Raw genomic sequence first — 19721 nt, 5'->3', positions numbered from 1 at the left:
GATAGTGATACTGTGATGTCGCCCACAACATCTCCCCAGCCTGTGAGGGATGAATCTGTCTGAATTGAGAATGACGGCCTTGGGGTCTGGAGTCAGAAACCACTGGACAGGTTTGAGGGTGTCTGCCCACCACCTTACATGAGGGAGAAGTCTCTCATAGCTCTCTTGAGTGGGAAAACAACTGCGTTAGCGCCTGATGAATTGGTCTCATCAGATGTGCACACCTAACTACATACACTGTTGCTGCCATATTGCCTAGCAATTGGGAGCCATGTCCGTGCTGAAACAATGGGGGACTCGAGGGGGGAGTTCACTGAACAAACATTCCTTACTCAGAGAAAGACAGCATGAAAAAGTGATGTACAAAGTGGACAGTTTTGACTTACCTGCTTTTTGGCTTTTGAGGCCAAGAGCAGCCCTGTAGGGATGGCCAAACCATATCAAAAACATGTTGTTTGTTTAGTAAATATTTTCTAATAAAATTTTTCTACAACTGTCGCATGATTGTAAAATAGACATTTTAATGCTTTTAAGTACAATGCGAGGACCTCTTCTGGGAAAGAATGAATGGAAGAAATCTGTCTGCTATCATTCTAGTTCCATGCTCTGTCACAACAATGGAAAGAGTTTGGTTTTTGGTCAACATCGAACATCAGGGTACACCTACAGAATACCAGATACCTACCATCCATACTGTTTCGTGTCACATCACCCAAATCCTAAGGCTAACCCTAAACCTTGAGCTAGGCTCCAAAATAATGTTCTATAGTCTGCATGCAGTCACTGACCTGCGGTGAGAACCAGGCAGTGGTTGTTTCCACAGGAGATCTGCACCACACTGTGAACTGCTAGGGACTTGACAAGCCTGAGACAAAGAAGTGGACAAGGGAGTGAATGGATGAGTTTGCAAAATTAGTGAGAAAGGGTTTGGGGGTATGTGTGGATGAGCAAATGCGATGGCAAGTGGGTGAGAGTATTAGAGTAGTGGGTGGGCATGTGAATGTGGACAAGGAATGTGTTGGCATGAGAGAGTGGGCAAGTGGTGGATGAGACAGTGGGCAAGTGGATGAGGGAGTGTGCATGTGGATGAGAGAGCATGCAAGTGGATGAGAGAGTAGGCATGTGCATGATAGAGTGGGCAAGTGGATGAGGGAGTGGGCAAGTGGATGAGAGAGTTCGCATGTGGATGAGAGAGAGAGTGGGCAAGTGGATGAGAGAGTGGGCACGTGGATGACAGAGAAAGTGGGCATGTGAATATGGACAAAGAATGTGTTGGCATGTGGATGAAAGACTGGGCAAGTGGATGAGAAAGTGAACATGTGGATGAGAGAGTGGGCATGTGGATGAGAGAGTGAGAGTGGGCATGTGGATGAGAGAGTGAGAGTGGGCAAGTGGATGGGAGAGCAGGTATGTGGATGAGAGTGGGCATGTGGATGAAAAAGTGGACGTGTGGATGAGAGAGTGGGCATATGGATGAGAGAGTGGGCAAGTGGATGAGAGAGAGGGCAAGTGGATGAAAGAGTGGGCATGTGGATGAGAGTGGGCATGTGGATGAAAAAGTGGACGTGTGGATGAGAGAGGGCATGTGGATGGGAGATAGGGCAAGTGGATGGGAGATAGGGCAAGTGGATGAAAGAGAGGGCAAGTGGATGAGAGAGTGGGCATGTGGATGGGAGGTTGGGCAAGTGGATGAATTAGTGGGCAAGTGGATGAAAGAGGGCATGTGGATGAGAGAGAGGGCATGTGGATGAGAGTGGGCAAGAGGATGAAAGAGGGCATGTGGATGAGAGAGTGGGCATGTGGATGAGAGAGTGGGCATGTGGATGAGAGAGTGGGCATGTGTATGAGAGAGAGGGCATGTGGATGAGAGAGTGGGAATGTGGTCGAGAGAGTGGGCAAGTGGATGAGAGAGTGGGCATGTGGATGAAAGAGTTGGCAAATGGATGAATTGGTGGGGTTCAAAAATATGTTGAAAAGCGACTTGCCACTGGGCAAGTGACTGCAAGAAAGTAACTTGTCCTGACTAATTTTCCACTTGCCCTGATTTTATGACACCATGCGTTAATAGCGTCATTGTGAGCAGATATGAAATTAAATCCAAGATTATTTGCAGTTTGAAACCATAAGTGGAAATAATCTATTCGTCCACGGTCAAGTAAGATACCTTTATTTGATTGCCCAAAATCAAGGGCCTTGGGCGATGGGATTTTTAAACCTCTGAATTGGTGGACATGTACTGATGTAGATGAGAGAGTGGGCAAGTGGATGAGATGTTGGACATGTGGATGGGCAAGTGGATGAAATGGTGGACATGTGGATGAGAGGGTGGAGGCAAGTGGATGAGATGTGAACATGTGCATGGGCAAGTGAGTGAGTGAGTTTAGTTTTACACCGCACTCAGCAATATTCCAGCTATATGGCGGCGGACTGTAAATAATCGAGTCTGGACCAGACAATCCAGTAATCAACCACATCAGCATCGATCTGCGCACTTGGGAATCAATGACACACGTCAGCCAAGTCAGCCAGTCTGACCACCTGATCCCATTCGTTGCCGCTTACGACAAGTATAATTGCCTATTTCTGGCAAGCATGGGTTGCTGAAGGCCTATTCTACCCCGTGACCTTCACGGGTCAGATGGGCAAGTGAATTAGATGGTGGACATCTGGATGAGACAGTGGGCAAGTGGATGAAATGTGGACATGTGGCTGGGCAAGTGGATGAGATGGTGGACATGTGGATGAGCGGGTGGGGGCAAGTGTATGAGTGCGTTGGTGGGCAAGTGGATGAGTGGGAATGCAGGGGGTGGATGAGGGGGTGGGTATGTGGATAAGAGAGTGTACATGTGGATGAGAGAGTAGGCATGTGGATGAGCATGTGGATGAGAGTGGGCATCCACATGAGAGAGTGGGCATGTGGATGAGAGGGTGGGCATGTGGATGAGAGGGTGGGCATGTGGATGAGAGAGTGTGAAAGCAGATGAGTGGGTGAGAAGGTGGATGAGTGGGTAGGCAGGAGAATGACAAGATGCACATATATAATGAATGGTTTGGAAAATGAGTCGATGAGTCAGTAAAGTAACAAAACTAAATTAAATTGCAAATTAATCTGAAACAATTACCACTCCACTTTAAGAAAATGTGTTCTTTACTAATGTCCAATGATTATTGTTTTTTATTATCAAAACTGAGCTTTGAATAAGGATATCTGGTCACAACTCAAAACCAAAACATGGTTTAGAGAACAAGATGATTGTTGACACAAAACCACATGAGTACGTTTTCAAATTTGAATCCTTGTTCACAATTCCGTTTCAACAAGGAAACATTTTGTATTACTGATGAACCATTGCATTGTGACACATAATGCGAACATGAAATACAGTGATCATACTTCCTAGCAACACAAACTTACTTTGGCATACGGGCCATTTCATCTGAAATTTTCCCTCTTCCGAGCTGTCCCTGAGAGTTATCTCCCATGGTGAAAACCTCATGGGCAGATGTCAGCACCATACTGTGTGATGATCCCGCCTTGACTCTTATCACATGTTGTGACCGTAAGGTACTGATTTGCTCTGAAAGCAGATAAAAATATATTGATAGGCACATAAACATGTTCAATGTTACTACTCGCAAATGACAGGTGCAAAAAATAGTATACAAAGGTCAACTAACAATGGGAGTTTTTCAAAGTATAGTAATCATAAAACAGACAAACTTTATGGATAACAAGTTATTTTATGTGAGTGTGACATTTCAGTACAGACTTTCGCACCGTTGTTAAAAAAGAATGTTGACATTTGTCAGCATGCTTGACAACCTATTCACCCCCTTCTAAAGAAAACTTATTAAAATCTAAATATTTTAAATATTTAAATACTTACCTCACCATAGGGCTAAACATATTACCTCAAGCATTGCTTAAAAGAGATCAGACAGTCGTTGATACGCCATTGTACTGAATGGCTACCTCATGTATCAACGTGTGTAAAGGAACGGAAGTAACATGATCTCCCTAACCGCGCACGTGTGAAGATTCTAAAACTTCACTTTTACTGAAAAGAAATGAGTCCAAAGAAGTCCAGAGTGGGGAGGAAACATCCAGTGTTTGGGTGGGCATAACCTCCCTATGGTAAGGTAAGTATTTAAATGTCTAACATATTTAGATTTTAATCAATTCTTAACTTACGAGAGGATGGATGTCAATAAGTTTTGAGCCTTGCATAGAAAAACACAAAATATTGGTATGAACCACATTTATTTTTCAACATAGTCTCCTTGTGAGTCAAGACACAGGTTCCATCTTTTCTGCCAGGCGCTGATGCCATCTCTGTAGAAGGCGCCATTTTGGTCCTCAAACCAAGCCTCAGTAGCAGCAATAAGCTCATTATCATCCTGAAATCTATGACCACGCAACTGTTCCTTGAGATCTGGGAACAGATGGTAATCACTTGGTGCCAGGTCTGAAGAGTAGGTGGGATGTGGCAAGATTTCGTACCCACATTCCTGGACAGCAGCGGCTGCAATGCGAGAGGTGTGTACTGGAGCATTTTCTTGATGTAGATGAATACCACATCTGATCTTGTCCCGGCGCTTCTCCTTGATTGACTGTCGCACTTGCCTCAACAAGTTAGCATAATATTCCCCATTCATTGTTCTTCCTTTTGGTAAGTAATCTATGTGGAGAAGACTGTCGCCATTACCTTCTGCACTGATCTGGAGGCTTTTTGGTCCTGGGAGAAGTGACATGTTTCCATTCCATGGATTCTTGTTTGCTCTCTGGATCATAGTGGTGGATCCAGGTTTCATCACAGGTTAGTAGCCTAAAGTGAAAATCTTCTGGATTCTTGTTGTATCTGGTTAGCATGGAGTTGCTTATGGTGACCCTTGTTTGCTTCATTTCATCTGTAAGCATTCTTGGCACCCATCTTGTGCACACTTTAGACATGACGAGATGTTCATGAAGAATTGTCTCGATGGATCCATGTGAAATGCCTGTGGTTTCCTCTAACTCGTGGAGTGTGATTCGACGATTTTCCAGCGCAAGTCTATGCACTCTGTCAATGTTTTCCTGACTAGTGCTTGTTGCTGGGCGACCTGGACAGGGGTCATCTTCAAGACTCTCTCTACCATGCTTAAATTCATCGACCCATCGTTTGATGGTAGCAGATGAAGGGGAAGACTTCCCATAAACTGCTGAAAGCCTTTCTTCAATGTTCTTCGCCGAGTTTCCTTCAAGAACTAAAAACTTAATGACTGCTCTATAATCAATTTCATTCATTTTTCACTGCCGTGAGGGGGGGGGGGTCTCTTTCTGTCAATGTGAGCTGTTCAATAACTTCTGAGAGTAGGATACCAAAACTTATATATCAGCTACACCCCAAGGTTCAATGTCGTACCATAGGCTGTGACACTTGGGTATGAAAAATGCTCAAGGCTCAAAACTTATTGACATCCCCTCATATCTTACCATAGGGGGGCTTATGCATAAAAATTCGACAGACAGGATGGTGGTGTTGGAGGACCAACCAACAAAGGAACCAAACGTATCTGAAGAAACTCAAGACCGAGGAAACTAGTTGAAGCTTGGAGAAACGGGTAGCTGGAACAAGAGACAGACAGTAATCCTCAGTAGAGTCAAACTCCGAAAGAAAATCAGCAAATAAAGAAAATGCACCTGAAACATACACTTCCTTAAAACCCAAAGGTAAGAAAACAAAATTACCAAATGGGTGGAAGGTCAGGTGAGTTGTTGGGATACCACTGGAAGACTGGAAGCCCCCCAACATCTTCAACTGCTACATCCCGTAGATAGTGGCTTGCAAACACCGTGGAAAACTGCCAAAAATATCCCTCCACAATCGACAGTACAGAACAGTTTCTGTGCAGAGTCATGGTGGATGCTAAGGCCGGAATCTCATGCGGGTTGCTGGCTGACGGGTGCGGTAAGTGCTGCCATCGTAGGCTGCCAAAATAGTTGCCTGTAACCATAATGCCACAGTATTTCTGGGCACGTCTGCTTTCATCGATGAAGCAAACGGGATGAAAAGCCTTTTACGAGTCTGTCTTCTTGATGCTGACTTGGAGATGTACAATTTCAATGCCCGCACTAGAGAAAGAAGCATCTCGGAGTCCTGAGGGCCTAGAATGGATGACAACGGAGGGACAGAGAATAATCTGTCCAGTTGTCCAGGGAGCTGGTTCTTGGCGATGAAATACTATAGTAGACCTAAATAAACGCGGCCATGATGAGCTTGTTCAAACTTCACACAGGTTACATCCAGGGCATGGATCTCACTGACCCTTGCCGCAGTGGCCAACGCCAAAAGGAAAACTGTCTCCTTCGAAAGATTCTCAAATGAAGTCTTCTCCAAAGGCCATGGAGATGGTCTAAAACAACATTCAAATCCCAAGCAGGAGGACAAAACTTCACTTTTTGATCCTCCAGCTTAAATGCACCTTGAACACCTGTTGATCACACTTGACTGCTAAGATGGAATTAAGAGCTGATAAGTATGTCGCAATGGTACTGTCTTGAAGACATTTGGACCTTCTCAAGTAAAGTAAAAATTCCGCAAGAAACTGAGGAGATACTGTTAAAAGATTCTGGTTTCTGAGAGTACAAAACTTCTCAAAGGATGTCCACTTGTTTTCATAAAGAGATCTAGTAGATATCCGGTGCGCCAGAGCAATAACCTTTGCCACCCAAGTAGAGTAGCCCTTAGCTCTCAAGACGTAGTAACAGCAGCCAATCTGGTAGCGGTACCGGGTTCCTGTCGGGGAACCACATTCTGGCCAGCCACCAGGACGCAACCAAAAGCAGATGAATCTGGCGGGTCTGGTTGATCTTGGCCACCACCGCTGGTAGAAGAACTGGTGGAGGGAATACATAAGCGTGCAGCCCCTCCAACGACATGGACATGGCGTCGATCACACAGGCCTGTGGATTCGGTACTGGAGACACGTACAAGCGGAGCTGACTGCTGAGACATGTCATGAACAGGTCGATAAGCAACTAGCCGTGTTGTTGACACAGCAGACGAAAAGCCTCCGGATGCAGCATCCACTCTGTTGGCGATGGCCTGCCTGGTCTGGAGAGGGCGTCTGCCAGTACATTCCTGCAGCGAATTTGCACCCTGCAGGATGTGGCAAATTTGCACTCGAATGTTGCCGTCATCGAGAATGTAGGACAGCTGAAACATCTGGTCCAACAGCTGCTGGGATCTTGTGGTGCCTTGATTCCGAATCACCCAGACACCCATGGAGTTGTCGGATACTATGAGAAGGCACATGTTTCGCAAAATTGACATCCAATGCTCAACAGCGAGAATCAACGCTTGAAACTCCAGACTGTTGATGTGCCACCTGCATTTGGCGTCGGACCACAGCCCTGAGACCGTCTGACCGATGAGGTGAGCGCCTCAACCTTGAAGGGAGGCGTCGACAAAAAGTTTGTGGTCATGTTTCAAGTCTGTCAAGGAGACACCGGCGCAAACATTCAACTCTCGAGTCCACCATCGAAGCTACTGGTGAAGATGGTCCGTTAGAGGGAACCTGACATGTAGATTGTAGGCCTGAATGTGAGGGAGTAGAAAGCGCTGCAACGGTCAAAGCATCAGACGACCTCTTAGCATCAGGTCCTAAGTGGATGTGAGAAGGCCTAGTAGGGACTGCCACTCCCTGAGGGTCACTGACTGAGAAAGTCGGCGATCGGGAAAAGCCGCTATCTTTTCCCATCGGGCTGGTGGGATTCTGACAAGGTTGGAGTGTGTCATGAACAGGCATCCGATGAAGGTCAACTCCTAAGATGGTTCCAGATGGGATTTCTCGCTGTTGACAATCCACCCCAGTTGCTCGAGGAGACAAGTGGCAAATGCCAACTGTTTGTGTCGCCACTGAGGATCGAGATGATTGAGGAGACAGTCGTCTATGTATGGGTCGAAATCCACATTCCAGAGATGCAGAAACCGGGTGATGGGCATTGTGATACGGTGAATAGCCACGGGGTCGTAGAAATGCCAAATGGGAGTACCTTCCATTGGTAGTGATGGTTGTTGAATACAAAGCGCAGGAACTTCCTGTGCAGTCGGTAAATTGGAACATGTAGATAGGCATCCTGCAAGTCTACATCCTGTTGAATGTTGCGATGGTATGAATCATCCTCATTTTCCCAGAATTCTTCTTGGGCACGAGGAAGATGGGTGAGTAGTCTCTAGAGCATCCTTGTCGAATAGGGTCTGAATGCTGTCGGTTAAAAGCACACTTTGGGCCGAAGGGTATAAGCGTGACTGGGGCATCGTCGTCAGAGGTGGCGACACGGTAACCGGTCCAAAGTATGTCGGTAACGAATGGATCCCATAGAAAAATCAAGTTTCTCCAGAAGATCCTGAGTCTCCCCCCTACAGCAGTGCGTTGAGCTCCGGGTGCGCTCAGGCGCATGGCGTGGTCCATCAATGTTGGCCCTACCATGGCCGTGTGCTCTGCCAAACGCTGAACGTAACAGTGCTGGGATGTAACAGCTCTTCCCTCTTCCTCTGGAGGCTGAACGGCTACGAAAAGCAGATCCTAGAGCTTCAAAAGTTGAAAGCGACACTTCCGTGTTAGTCAACTCTGCGTGTGTCTATATACCTCAGGGATCATGTCATCGAAGAAATAACGTGATGAAAAAGGCTCCCTAGACAGCTTGCATTAAAATCTCTTTCTGCCAAGTACAGGGGTCGAGGAAGCTAGAACGCCCAACTGCTGGAGTCACAGCTAGCGCCGCTCTCAGATGTGCCAACACATCGTGTAACACTTTCCCCTGCCACTGGAAGAGCATTGAGAGATGATCCACCCTAGAGGCGGTGTCTTCAGGCGGCTGCCGACGTAGCTGAAGCTAAAGCTGAGATGGGTTTGAGCATACGCTTTAAATCCGAATCAATGGCCAGCATGTTGGAGTCCTGAACTCGGCATGAATTCTGTGGAGAACTAGCCAGGTGTTTAAGCGATTCATCACGAGCTGCCCCATTATCAGCAAAATCCAAGCTGTGAATTTTATAGTCGCCCTTCTTAGACTTTGGAGCCTTGATTGTGGAAGAGAGAAATAACATGGCAAAGTCCACATAAAGAGAAGCAATCACGTCCGCCACCATTGGATGCGCAGTAATTCTGAAAAAAAACCGAATAGCTTTTGAATCATCTGTGCCAGGACACGGAGAGAGACAATCTGGGAGCCTGCAGATGGAGGTAGATAGCTGCCCCCATCATCCGAGTCCTCAGGTGCCTCCTCATTGCAATCAGATGAGAAGAACCTTTCCTCCATGTCGTCCCATGATACTGTATGACTCTTGACGTCAAAGGCCAGCAACAGAAGTCGATATCCGAGGCTCCACACCAGAACCAAGATGAGCCTCAGGGGAGCACAATCTGAGACGCCGCGGCGAATGGCAAGATGTCGGTGTCTGGGAGCGAGAACGGCGTATGCGTTTGGAGTAAGACGGTGATCTGGAAAGCCTATCCTTATATGACAATCGACAAGGCAAAAACGGTCTGGATCGTGAACGACAACGCCGAGGGCTCCTGGTGCATCGACGGGACTTGCCGAGAGCGTTCCGGTTCTAAACACCTAGCATGCTCTTCCATAAGTTGTTGTTGTAACATCTCTTCCCTAGAGAGTGTAGCGGTAGGTATGCGCTTGGGAATTCTGTAGTGAGCGAGTGAGTTCAGTTTCAGCAATATTCCAGCTATATGGCGGCAGTCTGTAAATAATTGAGTCTGGACCAGACAATCCAGTGATCAGCAACATCAGCATCGATCTGCGCAATTGGGAACCGATGACATGGGCCAACCAAGTCAGCAAGCCTGACCACTCGATCCTGTTTGTCGCCTCTTACGACAAGCATAGTCGCCTTTTATGGCAAGCATGGGTTGCTGAAGGCCTATTCTAAGACGGGTAGGGAATTCTGTAAGACCTCATACGCGCCAGTATAGGTGTAGGCACTGACAAAGGATCGGTGGATGGAGGTGCCGATGGCGTTGGCATTGGAACAGGCATATGCGTTGCTGTTGTAGAAAATACAGCGTCCAAGGGCGCAGCCACAGACATTGGCGTTGGGGTCAGTGTCAGTGTCGGAAGAGTAGATGACAAAGTAGAGAGCAAAGCAGGTGATGGCGCTGGATCAGCACATGGTCGCAAAAGCATTCTCAAAAGCTTGACCGTGATCCCAGAGATGAAACAGGGGAAGACATTTTCCTTTTGATCTGAGTGAATCGCTTCCTTTTTGCCGCCAGATAGGCCTTGAATTCCTGAATACGGATATAAGCAATGATGGCATCGATCATCAAAAGTACAATTAACAGTAGCACAGTCCGGACACCGGGGGTGGACTTCTGCATCTGGCAGAGTGTGCAAAACAGCCAGGTCATAACAAAGCTGCAACACACAGAGAAACAAACAAATAACTTACATGAAAAAGCGCCATAAGGGAATTTGGTTTAAACGACAAAAACCCTAGAGCAGAAAAATGGAGTAACACCCCTGCAGAAATAATTAGCACACCCTAGCGACAAGACAGCTGACAGTACACAACCAAAATGGCTGCCTCCACTGAATTATGCAGAGTGTAAAAAACTGGCGACAAATGGATATTTAAGCAAAGTTATGTGCACAACACACACTGGTAAGAAAGACGGACTGGGGTCCAACATTACCAGCATGTGCAAGGAAAAAATGGGCAAACAAAACAGAAACTAGGAGATATCGCCGCGAGTCGAATAACACGAGGTAGCCAGGTAAGTGAAGATAAATTACTGTAATCTTCACCACGAATAAGGGAAAAGGTAGAAAAACCATACCTACCAGAGCATAAAACAACTTTAATACAAAGCAAGTAGCAAAATAGTGTAATCAAACAAAACTCTCATCTGACAGGTAAGACGCTTGAAGCAAAAGTGAAGTTTTGGATTCTTCGTGTATGCTCAGTTAGGGAGATCACGTCATTTCCGTTCCTATACACTCGTCGATACATGAGGTATTCATTTGGTAGAATGGCGTATCAACCACTGTCTGATCTCCTTTAAGCGATGCTTGAGGTAATATGCATAAGCCCTATTGTAAGGTAAGTTAAAAATAACTTCTTTACAGTTCATAATGATCTTTCACTAACATCTACTCTGATGAATTAAAGGTAGAGACAGCGTTATCCATAGAAGTCTCACCTCTTCCAGCATAATCAATTTCGGACATATGGGGAACAAGGAAACCGAAGTTTGGTGAGGAAACCAAACGTGATGATGGCCACTGATATTTTCTGCTTTTGTGTAACCAACAACATTTAAGTCCCAACCACTTGAATAATATACAACAGGCAAATGAGCAGAAATTAGGTTGAACCTTGCTTTTTCCATGTGGCATAACCCAGCAGAGCAAGCTGCAGCCTGTTACGCTTTATTGACCTCGTGTAAGATTACAGTTTGTACTAATCAGCTTAGTTGAAATAGCACTGATGTACTGATACGCAAAAGAAATGCAAGTTTTAAAAACATGGAAACCTCATAAAAATAGGCATTCATGTTTATGTAATGGTATCTATTGTGTCCAAGGATCTCCAGGTATTGCTACATCATATGTTATCATTATACAGTGTACTAGACTTTCTAGGACAATTTCTATCCCTGAGATGTAGAAACAGAAAGAGGCTGAACTGAATTACCTAGTTTCGTTCGTGACTTTTCATGGCCAAGCTGGCCGTAATCGTTATCACCACAGGAGTGAGCTGTCCCATCAGTGAAGCCAACAAGAGTATGATTTTCTCCACAGCTGATATCACAGATCTCCTTTCCCTCAAGGTTATGCAGTTGTGTTGGGGTATCCACGGAGGCATGGTCAATAGCGCCTAGGCCAAGTTGACCAGCACTGGCCTTTCCCCAACAGTACACAGATGTCATTGCTTCCTGTTAAACGTTGCCTTGTATTTCATCATAGGTCCTCAATATTATCATGCTGATGTGCTGAAATTGAAAAGTTTCAGAGAGTGACAACTTGCAAATGAAAGAAATGATAACCAATATTAAAGTAACGTCATTCTGGACTTAAAAACCTTCATAATTAATGGTAACATTTGAGCACTAATTAACAGTAATATTTGAGCAGCAACAATAAACAAATAATAATTGAATTTCTTTCTCAGTGTTTCTGATGTTTCTATCTACATCAGATTGTTCTGTAAAAATCCATTGACTGACGTCTTCCGATTTAATCTACTGTTATGCACAACTGGCATATGATAACATCTGCCACTCATTCAAAGTCGTCAGTTGCCTACGACTAGGGTTGTTAAATTTACTTGTTAGTAAGAATGAGTTCATGTCATATTTCATGATCGCAAAAATCCAATATCAATAATTTCTTAATAATCCTTTGCTGTGATAAATGAACACAATCAACATGGTCAAAACATGTCCTAGAACCTATTTTGTTATTGTTTCATGGAATAAAATAAATAATACAATAATTGATGACTAGTATTTGTTATCCAGTATTTGTGACATTATCAAATTTTACCCACAGTAGATTTGTTGCAACTCGAGTCTCTATGAAAAATGGTTGAAAAAACGCAAAATAGCCTTGCAAGGGTTGTACACTGTAACAAATGCAAGCAATTATTCTTGACTGCAAAATAAGAGTCTATGTCAGGCAAACTAAGAAAACTGAAATTAAAGAGAATTATACCTTTGCATTCAATGTAGTAAAGTATGTCTACATGTTCTTATTCTCTTCCCCACATGGTCACTCAACAAGTCAAGTCACATCTTCCCACGTATGCATGTTCTAAGCACAAATGCATCATAAATCCTATTCCTGTGGCTTCAGTGAAACATGTCACCTCTACCTAGCTGTCATTTCTAAAGATCAGCTGTAACCATAAATACATGAACTGGAAATCTGCACTTCAATATTGTGAATTTGTACTGACATTGGCAGATTTGGAGCCAGATATCTGCTTCTGACTATATCTAGATAAATACCTCAGCTATGTTTTCATTCAAGTTACTTTGGGAAATATATCTTTAACCTTCACACTCCACAGATGATGTCTTCACATGGACTAAAATAGACTACTTTCAGGATGAAATTAGCTTTTGCCAGCTCAGAGGCAGCCATGTCACCATTATATCCTCAAAGCTGAAAAGCAGTGTTCCATATTGAGGCCTGTACTCAGTTAAATGATACATGCATGACTTTTTGCAGGAAGTATAAGCCATAACTGAGAATTTCCAATTTTGAAATTTTAGACATTCGTACTGCATGTACAAAAGAATTATCCAGGTCAGTGTGGGACAAGCTCAGTGGTGGATGTCCTGTAATAACAATAATCTCTGTTCAATATTCACTGTTTACAGTTTCCTCAAAACATGACCTTGATAATGGATATCCAAGGGTAAATGGCTGTCTAAAGCCTTTAAGTTATTATTAAACAGGGACATAGAAAACTGTTTTAGTGTAAATGAACATGATATGGTACAATGATCAAAGGAAAGCAATGTTTTCCTCATCCACCACGTCTGTTTACAAACCAATAGGCATGTATTCACTAAGCTAAAGGAAATCTGCTATGATAGACAATATCCTTTTGGAGAGTGACACCTTTTGTAAAAATATACTGCTCATATACAATCATTATTAGTGATGATAAATTCAAATTTAGTTCAGTGTTTACAGATATGCAAATGTATGCATATACTTCAATGTATCTACCTCCATGAACACACAAATATCGATTTGATCCAGTTATTACCGTTATTTGTACAGATAAGTGGTAAAATGACATCTGTATTGGTACAGATGCAGACCTGGTGACAGTGGATTAGAAATAAAGGAGTGAAATTGGGTTTACACCACACTAAGCAATATTCCAGCTGTATGGCAGCGGTCTGTATATAATCGACTGTGGACAAGTGATCAATAGCATAATAATAATGACAGGGATATTTATAAAGCACCGGTGTCCACCCACAAACTTAAGGACAAGGAGAAAAGAAGAGTCACTGGAAGGCTTTAGTGAAGAAAAAAGTCTAAAAAAGTTTCTTGAAAGAATCTGCCGTTTCAGAACATTTTATGTGGAGTGGCAAAGAGTTCCATAGGAGCGGAGCAATATGTTCAAAACTATTCTTTCCGTAGGAAGAGAGGCAAGCTGGGGGAACTATCAGTAGGTGCTGATTCTGAGAACGAAGAGTCCTGGACGGGACATACTGATGGGATGATAGATATGAAGGAGCAAGATTGTTGAGACACTTGTAGATGATGCACAGGACTTTGAAATCTATCCGGTATGGAACAGGAAGCCAATGCAAAGATTTTAGCACAGGAGATATATGGTCATATTTAGAAGATAAAGAAATAATTCTGGCTGTGGTATTCTGAACCTTCTGGAGTCTTCGTATGTGTTCTTTAGAGAGACCAGTGAGGTGGCTATTGCAATAGCAATTTCAAGGCGGGAAATAACGAGACATCTAACTAGAGTATGTGCACTCTGCTTGGTGATGTACTTCCTGATTGTTCTGATGGTATGAAGATGCTGGTAGCAGATCTTACACAGATGTCCAGCTTGTGAGGACACGGAGAGATCCAATTGCAGCTGCACTCCGAGATCTTTGACCTGTCTTGAGGGAGAGATACAAGCAGAGGCAGTCATCACTTGTTCCACCTTCGCCTTGTAAATGTGTTGCTGTCTTCCCACTAGCAATACTTCAGTTTTCTCGTCATTTAGTTTTAGTTTCCTTTCAGTCGTCCACAATTTTATTTCCGATGTGCATGTTTCAATCTGGTGAAGGGTACTAGGTAAGGAGTCTTAATTGAAATTATTCATCAGTTCCACATCATCAGCATATGAATAGTGAGGAATGTCAAACTTGTCAGTGATGTTTTTGAGATGATTGAAATAGATAAAAAACAAAACAGGACGCAGTACTGAACCTTGTGGCACAGCACAAGAGAGCACTGTATTCGCAGATAACTTTCCAGAGACACACACACATTGTCTTCTATTGTAGAGATAAGATGTAAACCAGGCAAGCACAGTTCCGGCAATGCCTACTTGATGTTGCAGGATGTTGATGAGTTTGTGGTTGTCTACAGTATCAAATGCTGCACTGAGGTCTAGGAGAGTCAACAGTGCCATGTCTCCAGAAACTACAATACTCCATAGGCCATTCACAACTCTCAGGAGCAAGGTTTCTGTCTAGTGATGAGGATGATAAGGAGACTGGTAATTATCCAGGATGTTATGCACATTCAAGTGGTCCTTCAGTCTTTTTGTAGCAGCTTTTGCCACTAGTTTTGAGAGACAGGTCAAATTTGATACAGGTCGGTAATTTTTAGATTGTTGCTATCTCGTTTGGAACTCTCTAACACTCATGTCACAACAGCATCTTTTAAACAAGAGGGGAAAACTCCAGATGAAAGGCTTTTGTTGATAATGCCTATGATAACTGGCAGCAGATAATCTAGATGATCTGTCAGAAGATTAGCTGGAATTGGATCATTGAGGCAGGTGGTCTTGTTAGATGACTTGATGACGGCCAGTACTTCTTCTTGAGTACAAGGTATGAACTCCGTCAGACACTTGCCATCAAACAAAGTATCTGAGAACAACATACCTGACTGTTGATAATCCTCAAGGAGTTTCCTGATCTGACGAATCTTACTGTCAAAGAACATATTGAAATTATAGGCTGGCTCAGCAAGACTGTCACAAGTGGGAAGAACTACTTCTTTCTTCTTACCTAAGAGAGAGTTCAAAACATTGTGCAAAGCATGAGTATTGATGTGTTAGATTAGGAACTGATGTCACATCTCAACTACGCCACCCAGTCTGACCATCTGATGACGTTAGTACATGGGTTACTAACAGTCAGTATTCTAACCCGGACCTTTGCGGGTCATAGAAATAAAGGAAGATGTACTATTACTGCTTACTAATTAATTCCTTTCTTAAAAAACAAGTCTCATATAAGTATTTACCTAAATTACACAAAATGTTAATATTATAAATATTATGCAAATACATTTAAGGACACACAAATATAATGTTATACATATACTTGTATGGATACACAAATATTAAGCATATAACTTAATGGATATAGAAATCCTCCCCTGAAAAGCTATATCAATGGCAATTTCAAAATGTTTACTCAGCCAAATAAAATTACAAATCAAGACATAGAGAATAACAGATCATTTCCAGTTTGAAAGTCTGAACTACACTCGAGGTCAAGATCACATAATTTTCAGTCACTGTAGAACTTGTGTATGTTGTGACAGTTAAACAAGAGATACTGCGATCTTTATAAACTGAAGGAAGATGAAGGTGTACATAATATCACTCACTTTAAAGAAAATGACCCTGTCAGCTGGACTACCTATATTAATGTAAATCTTCCTAAAATATTGTAAAAGAGAAATCTATGATGAAGCACGAGCAATTAATATATCATGTACTTTTATTATGTTATGATTCATCATTATATTCTGATTAGCTTGACACTGTGTACATGTACTTTAAATTGTTGTTATTTGCTTTGTATTGGCTCTTCGAATGCAACACAAAAAGCAAGTTGAAATACACCTTGACGGCAGTTTCTAGCCTTACATGCCCCTGTACCTGTGTCAACAATATCATTGTTTTCATTGTGTACACCAGTCACAACAACTTTCAGTGACAACAATAAACACTTTTCAGTACCACTGCGAACTATATAATCAGGAACAACAACTCAGATACACAACATCACTCAAAAGTCAAAACTTCTGCCACAAATACCAAAACTCTGACAGTTTAAATATATTTTCCTCTTCCTGTAAACAGTATGAATCACTGAAGTCGTCGCAGTTCGTTGAATTACAAATTATATTTTCATTAAACCTACCACCTATCACGTAAAATGTGTATGTTCACCTATATTGCCAATGAAATCGGGTGGAAGTCGCTAGAACAGTTCAATATACTTGCTTATTTTGCATGGTAAACAGACGACAACAATAACAGCAGTGACAACCCGCCAAACGTCTTTCGTCTCATCGTCATTGTGCGTTGTTTATTTCTCCCTGCAATTCTGGCACACTTAGCATTACTCTACTCATATTGTTTGTTTAAACCATTGGCATTTTACCACACGTACATTGTTTTGCAATTTCAAGCTTCACGTTTCCGTCGTCAACATTCAGGCCACTTTCAGTCTTCCTTCTCGATAGTTCTTGTAATTATCTCCCTTGTAAGTTGAACTTCCGGCTCCAGATCCGCGCAGACTCGAGGGGTCGTTTCAAAACTCCAAAACAGGATTTAGCGCGCGCACGCACGCACACACATTAAAATATAAGAAAGAAAAGAATAGCACGACTGTAAAAGAAATGAAATATATACTTTCGTTGAGTACACAAATGAAATTTAGTTGTATAAGATAAAATTTGACGACCATTTGGCACGGTGACATTTTAGCCCAAATTACTAACGTCGCTTAAAAATTATATATACTGCTCTTTCCCGCTTGTTAAACTTCAAATACTTTAAGTATGTTTGGTTGATTTCCATCAGAGACAGATCTGCATCTAATATCAGCTCACTGTTTATAACTGTACTGCTGTCCATATTAAATTAAGACATGTACTTCAATAACATGTGATTCATGACTCCTGGTTTGCGGTAGAGAATGCATATATTTCCTGTCTAGGCTATAACAAAATGTCTCTCAGGAAAAAAACACCTCCCTGAAAACAAAACACTTCCATTCTGCTAACCAATCCTGGATGCACGTATTTCCTTAGATAAATAGCAGGAAATATGTTTTTAAAAGCATGGCCAGTGAATACAGAATTCAAACAGGTATTGATTCGTCAAATATTTGTTTGTGTTGCTCGGCACCGCACAAATAAATAACGATTTGCTGGAGGCTGTGTCTTATCCTTCTGCAGCTTCTGACCTATCTCGACTGACGTGGGGAGTGACGCTTGACGTTGGAGTTGACGTATACAGTGATTATTAAGCCTTTAATCATTACAGACCAGCCCCCAAATCGACCATGTTACCTCACGCTGATGTTCGTCATAACGTTTTGTTATGATCCCCCTGGCGCGTCAATCACCATCTTGAAGGTCCTTGGTGAATCTTGTTGCATCTGAAAACATTTGACGAAATACCGGCCATCTTGCAGCCCGTTAGTCCTTGGAGACTATTTGGCATTCCCAAAATACACTTATAAATACTGCATGAAAGCAAGAGTAGACAATGTAACGTGTTTCTGACGACTTTCTGTGAACAATCATTATCAACAACACTAATGGCCGGAGCCTTTTGATATTTCACTGAAACTGAAGTTTCAAAATAAACAGTGATCCCCTGCTCGTGGTCCATGTGCAATACGTGCTGAACTTCAAGGTGTTGGTTCCGAAAATGTCTTTGACCGTCATTTGCCAGATCTGCCTTCTGAGGGCCGATTTACAAAACTGGAGATTATCCAATGGTAATCAGTTATTTGGAGTTATCCATAGGCGCATGACGTGGCCGTTTCATACGGAGCATGAATACAAACACCTTCGGTTGCAAACAAATCTCTGGAAATTAAGTAACAGACGACTGTTGTGCCGACAGCGACAATACTTGAAACCCTGAGAAATATTGTTTATGACATGTAACACAAAATTAGTTCTGTTTTTTTTTTAGCTCTTAAATCCTCATCCCTTAAACTGTAACGGAGCACGTGGGATGTATTTTCCAAAAAATAAATTACTTCCTTTCCAGGTAGGAAACATATTCATTAAGTATCAGATAATATTTCAACATTCTGACATGGATATATATGAGTAAAATGGATGTAGACACTTGCTGTAACAGCAGAGTTGAACTGGGTTTTACGTCACATCGGCATTGTTCCAGTCATATAGGGTTCAAATGAAACATGCATACTTAACTCAGATTGATCATCTTTCATAAAAAGTCTCTGACTGAATAAGAAGAGTGAATGTCAGTCCCGACCCAAGTGGACGATACCCGAGATGTAATCTATTTCACATCACTGACCAGTGACGTCACAAACCAGGGTAAGAGATTGTATCAAGAGCTATAATTTCCAAGAGCTGTATATCATGATTAATTGATTCACCAACTGTTCCTTACTATACCCATGAAGGTCGGGGTTTGAATATTGAACATCAGGAACCCATGATTGTCGTAAGAGGCGACTAAAGATATTGGCTGGTCAGGCTCGCTGACTTGGTTGTCACATGTCATCGGTTTCTAATTCCGCAGATCGATGCTCATGCTGTTGACCACTTACCACGCGTACCATGTGTGAGGTGATGTTTCGATATATAAAAACAACATATAAAGGTAATTATCAAACAGTTTTGATATCTTGCCCCTTATCAATCCAAAATCCCACATCAGTCCATGGGCAAGAAGGACATATTGGGTTTCTGGTTCATATAGGTATGATATTAAACACTGTATAAGATCCCCGTTATCATAATCAATAATGTCAAACTGTAAATGCAGTGCATTTTAACCATAGAAAATATTGTCAAGGGATTTCAAGTGAGCTGACGAAGTACTAGTATTAGAAAGCGTTACTCCAGCTTAAAGCTCCCGAAGCGATATTGGGTCGTTCAATAAAATGCCTTGATAAACTATGACACCCGGTAGGGTTGTAATATAGGTTTGATTATTACACTCCGTGTGATATGA

The 19721-nt window shown here is 42.6% G+C and overlaps 1 protein-coding gene across 2 annotated transcripts in view; it reads right to left on the bottom strand.

Moving 5' to 3' along the window:
* Window positions 1-17243, bottom strand: part of LOC137284957 (probable E3 ubiquitin-protein ligase HERC4) — a 60482-nt gene extending 43239 nt beyond the window's left edge. For both annotated transcript variants that reach the window (XM_067817041.1, XM_067817040.1), the window contains exons 1-4: window positions 17164-17243; window positions 11694-11991; window positions 3416-3578; window positions 789-865 (exon numbers count right to left, since the gene is read on the bottom strand). In XM_067817041.1, the coding sequence (XP_067673142.1) occupies window positions 789-865; window positions 3416-3578; window positions 11694-11928 (475 nt within the window). In that variant the 5' untranslated portion in view covers window positions 11929-11991; window positions 17164-17243. The remainder of the gene's footprint in view (window positions 1-788; window positions 866-3415; window positions 3579-11693; window positions 11992-17163) is intronic.
* Window positions 17244-19721: the final 2478 nt, after the last annotated feature.

This window comes from Haliotis asinina, chromosome 5 (genome assembly GCF_037392515.1).
Source record: "Haliotis asinina isolate JCU_RB_2024 chromosome 5, JCU_Hal_asi_v2, whole genome shotgun sequence".
In the NCBI taxonomy this organism is placed as follows: domain Eukaryota; kingdom Metazoa; phylum Mollusca; class Gastropoda; order Lepetellida; family Haliotidae; genus Haliotis; species Haliotis asinina.
This window is presented reverse-complemented; position numbering and strand designations above follow the sequence as displayed.